At 45.2% G+C, this 8,886-nt stretch overlaps 1 protein-coding gene and 1 non-coding gene across 2 annotated transcripts; both read left to right on the forward strand.

Annotated features, from left to right (window-relative positions):
- Positions 1-2,291: 2,291 nt before the first annotated feature.
- Positions 2,292-2,430, forward strand: LOC149995959 (small nucleolar RNA SNORA29). Its single transcript, XR_016507538.1, has one exon. It is a non-coding gene; the product is annotated as a small nucleolar RNA SNORA29 (small nucleolar RNA).
- Positions 2,431-5,912: 3,482 nt separating this feature from the next.
- On the forward strand, positions 5,913-7,349 carry LOC149995960 (serine/threonine-protein kinase MARK2-like). Its single transcript, XM_090258189.1, has one exon. The coding sequence runs from the start codon at positions 5,913-5,915 to the stop codon at positions 7,347-7,349; it is 1,437 nt and encodes a 478-aa protein (XP_090114315.1).
- Positions 7,350-8,886: the final 1,537 nt, after the last annotated feature.

Consider the following 8,886-nt stretch of genomic DNA (forward strand, 5'->3'; position numbering starts at 1 on the left):
GTAGTTAAGTGTAGTATTAATGTAGGGAAATCATAACAGCAAGGAAATGTTTAGGGCATAGTAGAAAAAATTGTGAAATGTAAGGTCACTTGTCGGATCAACACATTTGGAAACAGGGAATTTAAAGAGAACTGAGGAATGTTAGCAAGTCTTTAAAAACCATAACTCTGCCTGCTGTTTTAGTTTCTGGATATAGATAGAATTTCCTATATCGTCGTCGGCAGCCGTCCGTCTCGAGAGACGATGGTGTAGCTTCTTAAGTGTCTATCTGCACCGCCGAGAATGGTTGTGCAGTCCGACTCGGGAGTGACACGGTATCTGTCTCCTCCCGTGTTGAATCGACATCTTACGATGACGCTGGAGTGTCCTCTCCAGTGAAGCTGAAGCTACAGAGCCTGGGCAGGGTGATATGGAGGGTCTGCTGTTGCCCATGCAGCAGACCCCCCCTCTCTTCGCAGCTGAGGGATCCAAGGGAAAGACGGAGTCAATACAGCTTGGCTTCAGGTGCGCCGCAGGAGTAGCCGGTGTTGACTACAACGTCAAACCGCCTTAGGGACTCCGGCTCCGGATTTTCTGTCGGGGTTTACTCCCTTAGCCTTTCCCCTGAAGAGGTATGCCGCAAGGCAGCGGAGGTTTTTTGGAATCAGAGTTTTCCTTCTCTGATGTGCCCTTACTGGAAGATCGAACCAGCGACACTTAGCTCGCAGGCCGACGCTCAATCCACTGAGCCAAACCAGCCAGGGCTTAAAGGAAGAAGTACAACTGTCTTTATTCACAGATAACATGATTGTTCACACAGTAAATCCAATGGAATGTACTAGATTCCAATGGTAGTTCTTAGAACTAATAAATGATTCTGTCAATGTTGAAAGATACAATTTCAATATACAAAAATCAACTGTATTTCTTTATACTGGCAACAAATAATTAGAAATTAAAATTTGAGAACCAATATTATTTACAGTGGTATTTTTAAAATGGTGAAGTACCTAGGTATGTCTATGAAAACAAAAAGTGTGTAACACCTATATGAAAACTAAAAAATTGCTGAGAGAAATTAAAGAAGACCTAAATATAGAGAGATACATTGTGTTGTTGGGTTTGAAAAGCCAATATTTTTAAGATATGCATTCTTCCAAAATTGATTTCTATATTCAAGGCAATTTTTAGCAAAATACCAGTAAGATTTTTGCAAATATTGAAAAATTTAATCTAAAATTTATATGAAAATGCAAAGAATATAGAATAGCCAAAACACATTTGAAAAAGAATAAGTAGAAGAGCAAGAAATACATGATTAATAATTAGTATAAAGTTGCAGAAATCAAGACTGTGATATTGGCATAAAGTTGGGCAAATATATCAATCAAACAGAATAGCGAGTTTAAAAATAGACTCACACATACATGGACAACTAATTTTCCACAAAGATTCAGAGGCAGTTCAGTGGAGAAAAATAATAGTCGCTTCAAAAGCTGGTGATAGAATAATTGGATACACATTTCCAAAAAAAAAAAAGTTGAGATTTGATTCATACCTTGAACCACATGGAGAAGTTAAATAAATATAAATCTATATGTAACATCTAAAATTATAAACCATACAGGAGAAAATCTTTGTGAACATGGCTGAGGCAAAGATTCCGTAGATTTGATATCACAGTCCATAAAAGAACAAACTAATGAACTGAATTTTGTCAAAAATGAAAACATCTGCTCTTGAAAAGGAGAGTAGAAAAACAAGCCACAGACTGGGAAAAAATAGTTTTAAGTCATATATCTGATAAGAGATTTGTATCCAGAATATATAAAATATTCTCCAAATTCAATAATGAGAAAACAAATAATCCAACTAAAATTAGGAAATGTGTGAGTAAAGGCTGTACCAGAGAAGATGCATAGTTGAGCCATAAATGATGCCGACTGGCGATGCGACAGCATTATTTCCATGTATAACATTTGCAAATAAATAAATGTAATACACCACATAAAACGAAAGACAGAAATCATGTGATCATATCAATGGAGATGTTGACAAAGCACTTGATAAAGTACAGCACCCATTTATGATGAAAATGCTCAGCAAAGTGGAAGGGAGCATACCTCAACATAATAAAGTCTATACAGTAGTCCCTCTCTATATCGCAGTTCACTTATCACTGCCTCACTGTATCGCGGGATTTTTAAAAATATTATATTTATTTATTGTGGATTTTCTGGTATATCACGGGATTTTGCAATACTGTATATGTATGTTATTAAAGTTATGTAGCTTTAAGAGTGTAGAATATGTTTCCCATTTGACTACCACATTTTCTCCTATAATAGATTTTAGTGGCTATGCTTATGGTATAGATTAAAATTGCCATGATCTGAAGGGGGAGGATTTATTTGTGTCTTCCTTCTCTATGAAATGGCTAAACAGAAAAAAAAGAAAGTAGAATATGTTTAAGAACATAAGTAGTGTTTATAAAAGTGTGGAAAAGGTTAACAAGGGAGGGGGAAAGGTTAATAAGGGATGAGGAATGGATTATAAGTGTGTGGAAAGGGTTTTTAAAACCTTAAAATATATATAAATACTAAAATAAATGTAAGGTTCTTATTTCGTGAATTTTCACCTATTGTGGGTGGGTCTAGAACGTAATACCTGCGATAAGTGAGGGAATACTGTATTGCTACATGGGATATCTGAAACTTTCCGCCTGTGTTTTCCTCTAGGACTTCCATGGTGTCACGGCTCACATCTAAGTCTTTGATCCATCTTGAGCCCATTCTGGTGTGTGGTGTAAGTTGGTGGTCCAGCTTCATATTTTTGCATGTCCCTGTCCAGTTCTCCCAACACCATTTGTGGAAGAGGCTCTTTTCACTCCATTCCATGCTCCTTCCCCCTTTGTCAAATATTAGTTGACAGTATAGACCTGGGTTTATTTCTGGGCTCTCCATTCTGTTCCATTGATCTACATGTCTGTTCTTATGCCAGTACCAGACTGTTTTGATTACCATGGTCTTGTAGTGTAGTTTGGTATCAGGTATTGTGATTACTCCTACTGTGTTTTTCTTCCTCAAGATTGCTGTGGCTATTCAGGGTCTTTTTTGGTTCCATGTAAATTTTTGAAGTAATTGCTCTAGGTCTGTGAAATATGTCATTGGTATTTTAATGGGGATTGCATTGAATCTATAAATTGCTTTGGGTAGTATGGACATTTTAATGATGTTGATTCTTCCCATTCATGAACATGGTATATGCTCCCATTTATTTGTATCCTCTTCAACCTTGGCCTAAAGTTTTTCCCTTGGTATTGCTTAATTTAAGATTAGTTCTTTTTGGTATATGTATATCGATTGTCCCCTTCTAAAATTGTGAATGGAAAGCCTGTTCTGTGAACTTATCAGGCAGGGAATGTGGGAACTTGCCTTAATAAGGAAACCTTCTAACTCACTGCTAAGAACGTATGAAGGCCCCTGAAATTAGTGCAGGCTCATAGGGTAGTCTTCCCACAGTGCCCTTCTGGGAGATGGCACTGAGCATCACAGCCTACAACCTGGGTACATGGTCCACCTGTAAAACATGTCCACAAGGACTCCCTCCAGCCTTGTTGGAGTGGACTATACTGCATATTAACTAATCCCTCAGTCGTAGGTTAAATGGTGCAAATCCATAAATTTGTTTTTTATTTTTAAAAGCCTCCTAACTTGTACCTCATTCACCTAACTGAACACCCCAGCCTATAGGAGACCTCAAATTAGCGTTACCTAGAACTTGGCTTTTGTCTTGACAGTTTTATATCACATGTCTTATCTTTGGATCTGTATTGACCTTGCTGAAAGAGATCAGAAAATGATCTATTTTGCCCTGGCTGGTGTGCGTGGCTCCGTGGATTGAGCACTGGCCTGCAAACCAAAGAATTACTGGTTCGGTTCCTACACAGGGCACATGCCTGGGCTTCAGGCAAGCCCCCACTAGGGTACATGCTAGAGGCAACCTATTGATGTATCTCTCCCACATTGCTGTTTCTCTCCCTCTCTTTCTCCCTCTCCTCCTCTCTCTCTAAAAATAAATCAATAAAATATTTTTTAAAGAAATTGTTCTATTTTGTTGGAATTATTTCCTAAGTAACTGTTAATATCAGTTTTATAAATGAATATAATTAACTCATAGACTGGCAGCTTTCTTTGAACTTTTCTTTTTTTCTTTATTCTAATCTCTGTCTGTAACTTGTAAATATCTGCCTATAATTGATGCAATGACCGTCCTAGGGGTCCCAGTCAGCTTCAGCAACAGATATTGTCATGCTTAGGAGCCAAGTAGCACCGACATAAGGTAAAAAGTAACAAACTGAAGTGTTGGGGAGGGAAAAGCTCGCAGGCAAGTCCCTCTAAAGAATCCCTTTACCACAAAGCTGAGACTTTCGCACACAAGTATTAAAGGAAAATAGTTCCTAGAATAACTTATACATGTGATTAAAACACTCCATGTACTGAAAGTAGGGAGATTTCTTCAAGGGTTAGTCTGAGTATAATGTGTCAGAGGCCCCTCCTAGAGGTACTCAAGCCTGCCTGCTCCCTCTGTGCCACCATAAAAGGGTAGAATTGGAGCCAACATGTCACCGCACCCTCTGTACCTCTGCAGAAGTCCTCCCATCCAGAGGTTCCCAAGTGTGTTTAAAATATAAATTAACCAGCTTCATCATCACATCTCTCCACAGAAATGGTTCATTTAAGTAACACAGAAATGTACCTCAATTGCCTACTCAGGGTCACCTGAGATGTCCTTTGCGTACTCTGGAAATGGATGTTCAAAGTGTAAAGTTCCGTTGCAGCCTCACTGCAGATCCAAACCCATCACACCCAAGGCCACAGGAGGGAGGAATGGATCATCATGAATCTTTAGAGCAAGGCTCCTTCCGGTTGCCCTTTCCTCAGGCTCACCAAGTGCTCACATACCTGGAAACCCACATTTCAGCTCTCCTCTTTCCTATCTTATTGTTCCAAAAACCGAGTGAAGACAGAACATGAATTTTTAAGAGATTTTTTAATGAATCACTTTGATTAAGTAGTTGGCCACATAGTCTTCGTTACCCCAAACTCATCTATTTATTAACTACTTGTCTTATTGCCACTCACCGTGCTGGACACAGGAAAAACCATGGTCATCCTCCTGCCTTCGTGTGAAGGGCAGACAGTGAACGAGAACCAGGTGCCTGTGGTCAGCGCGGTGAAGATGACAGATGTGAAGGCCTGGGTGAGGCAGGTAGGAGTGGGTGGGTCAGGGAAGTTTTTCTCTAAGCAGATGATATTCGAACTATGACCTGGAGCGTGAGACTAAGACTTTTCATTTTATTTTATTCTATTTTATTTTATTGTTGCAACTTACATACTTTTATGTCTAATAAAGTAAATATCAATCTTTAATATCCAACATAAACAAGAAGCTCATTGGGCGGGGGGGGGGTGGAATCCCTTTTTTTTTATTCCAGAGCCAAAGGGTTGTGAGACCAAAATGTGAGAAAACCACTGTAATTTACCCCCAGCCACGCACGCCTGGTCCACGCCCTGCTGTGACCTCATAGGTGCCACTGTGATGCAACTGCAAAGCCCACCCTATATATTCTGCCGTGGAGGGGCTGAGATTTTGTCCGTTAGAGCCCAGGGAGCTGATTGTGGTGACCTGTTGGACTAGGACTTGCGAGCTTTGTTCTTGCCTCTTGCCGTTCCTTTGCGAGTTTGTTTTCTTTTGCTTACTGGTTTTGTTTTGTTTTGTTTTGTATCATTTATTTTGCATTTTTTTCTTTTCCTTTATTATTTTTCTTTCTTTTAATTTTTCTTATTTGTTTTTCTTTATCTTTTATTATTTATTTATTTTTTTCTTTTTTTTTTTTTATCTTTTGTTTTTGTTCTCATCTTGTAGCCACCATGGCTAATGACCTTGCAGCCACCACTGACCTTCAGGAGCACATAATTGGCGATTACATGCTCCTGCGCACCATTGGCAGTGGGTCCTTTGGCAAGGTGTGGTTGGCCACGCACTTGCCAACAGACACAGAGGTGGCTGTCAAAGTCATTACTCAGTGCTATGTCAGTGATTATTATGAAGAAGTTGATTGTCATAAGCAATTAAATCACCCAAATATCGCACAGCTATTTGAGCTGATTACCACCAAGGAGAAAAGGTACCTCTTCATGGAGCACGTCAGCGGAGGGGACTTACTCACATACTTAGACAACTGCGGCCCCATGACCGAGTCAGCAGCCCGACCCATGTTCCGGCAGCTCGTATCGGCACTTCAGTACTGTCACCAGAAGAAAATCGTCCACCGGGACCTGAAGCCAGAAAACATCCTGATGGACGGTGAGAGGAACGTCAAAATAATAGACTTTGGATTTGCTAGGGACTGTGTGGACTACACACTAAGCAGCTTCTGTGGCACCCCGCGCTATATGGCCCCGGAGATCTTCCGGCATGTCAGCTATGACGGCCCGAAGGTGGATGTCTGGGCCCTGGGGGTAGTTCTGTTTCAGATGATGGTGGGGGTTTTGCCATTTGGGGGGGTCACGTTTAAGGAGTTGAAGAGTAAGATCCTGAGTGGGGAGTTCCAGGTACCACTGTCTCTATCCGAAGAAGGTCGAAATCTTTTACAAAAATTATTGACCCTCGACCCCAGGGAAAGGCCCTCCCTGGACGACGTGATGCAAGACCCATGGGTCAACATGGGCTGGGGGGAAGAACTGAGGCCGTACAGCGAGCCGCCCTGGGGTGACCTTGACCCCGAGGTGACAGGCAGAATGGAGGAGATGGGGTTCGGAAAGGGGCAGATCCAGAGGTCATTGACCCAAAGGACATATGACAGGGTCATGGGAACCTACCTGATTCTGAAAACCACCGCCAGGATGAGGGTCCGCACCATCCGGGTTAGGCCCTGCCCCTCCCCCGTCTCCAGCGGCGGGGAGAACACAGCGGGGCCTGCTGGTCCCTCAAGCCGCCTGCGGTCAAGGACGGATGTTCCCCCAGCGGAAGCCAGCCTGGCGTCCGGGACCGGCACTTCCCTACCCGGCCCCCAGGCCAGGACGGCCACCCCCAGCCCCGCCCTCCAGTGTGACCCCCCTGGCTCCCCCACCACCCCCCGCCGCGACAGCGCCGGCAACAGCGCAGGAGCCCCGGAAGGACCCGCCGAGGAGAACCGCGTCCCGACTGCACAGCCCGACGGCGGGAGCCCGGGCTCTCCCTCTGCCCCCAGTCGGGGCTGGCGGGGGGCGGTTCGCAGGATCTTCCGGAGGTTCTTAAAGTGTGTGTGCTGTGGGCCGTCCACGCGCAAGCAGCGGCGCAGAAGGAAAAGAGTCGCGCCAACATAAGTTCTGAAGTTGTGGGCGGCCCACGGCACCCGGAGGAGGACACACAGCTGCGGTGAGAGCGGCGCCGGAAGTGCACACCGTGACACCGTGACACCGTGACACCGTGACACCGTGCGCGCGTGCAGGTGACAGGGCCCGGCCCGGTGGGCGACGCCGAGTGCGAGCTGCCGCAGCGTTCTCCGCACGGGACTCCCACCAGGAGGGGATCCCGCATCTCATGGACTGTGTTCTCCTGGGGCCCTTGTCCCCTCCCCTGCTCCCCTTTGCTCCCATGTTTGTGGTGGTTCTTAATACAGTTCTTGGTTTTTGCAGATTTTGTAATAAACTTGATGATTGGATCCAGAAAAATGTTTTGGATACTTTGTTTCTCATCCTCTCTGCACAGAATTGGGGCTGAGCACACGGTGTTTGAGAAGCGTGCAGTGATGTGGTACATACGTGGGCTTTGCCATGGGAACTCCCAATAGGAATGTGGTTTTATGGGGCAAAGGCCCCTGGGTCAGCGTGGGCCAGGGGCAGGGTCTGGGCATGCTGGGCAGGTTCCAGACGCCAGGGCCCAGCAGGGGGTGAAGCAGGCAGCGGTCTCTGCTGTCGGGCAGGCAGCTGACAGCCTGGGTGCTCTGTGACATCAGCAGGAGCCACCTGTCCCAACCTGCTGGCTTTGCTTGCTTCCCTCTGGGCTGGTGTCATTGTCCCGGGGGCTTTCCCTTTATACAGTCTGACCTGTGAAGCGCTGGAGGAAGAGTGCTCCAGGCTGAGGACGCAGCCGAGCTCAAGGCCACCAAAGCCCAGTGAGCTGGGGTGAGAGCAGCAGGAGACGTGGCCGCAGACGAAGGGCGGCCCTCGTGGGCCACGGGAAGGGCGTGGGCTTTACTCTGAGAACAGTAATGAAACCCATGAAGGGTATTAAGCCAGGAAGTAATGTGATCCCATTTATGTTTTAAAGATAGTACATTGTGGTGAATATTCTTCCTCTGCAAACATTTTAATCTATCACTACATATTATAAGACCCTGGCTGGTTTGGCTCAGTGGATTGAGCGTCGGCCTGCGAGCTAAGTGTCGCTGGTTCGATCTTCCAGTCAGGGCACATCAGAGAAGGAAAACTCTGACTCCAAAAAACCTCCGCTGCCTTGCGGCATACCTCTTCAGGGGAAAGGCTAAGGGAGTAAACCCCGACAGAAAATCCGGAGCCGGAGTCCCTAAGGCGGTTCGACGTTGTAGTCAACACCGGCAACTCCTGCGGCGCACCTGAAGCCAAGCTGTATTGACTCCGTCTTTCCCTTGGACCCTTCAGCTGCGAAGAGAGGGGGGGTCTGCTGCATGGGCAACAGCAGACCCTCCATATCACCCTGCCCAGGCTCTGTAGCTTCAGCTTCACTGGAGAGGACACTCCAGCGTCATCACAAGATGTCGATTCAACATGGGAGGAGACAGATACCGTGTCACTCCCGAGTTGGACTGCACAGCCATTCTCGGCGGTGCAGATAGACTCTTAAGAAGCTACACCATCGTCTCTTGAGACGGACGGCTGCCGA

Source organism: Furipterus horrens, unplaced genomic scaffold, assembly GCF_987537825.1.
Source record: "Furipterus horrens unplaced genomic scaffold, mFurHor1.1.pri manual_scaffold_12, whole genome shotgun sequence".
NCBI lineage: Eukaryota > Metazoa > Chordata > Mammalia > Chiroptera > Furipteridae > Furipterus > Furipterus horrens.

What these genes read in the sequence shown, in the direction of transcription:
- LOC149995960 (XM_090258189.1), top strand. Translation starts at nt 5,913, where the DNA reads ATGGCTAATGACCTTGCAGCCACCACTGACCTTCAGGAGCACATAATT.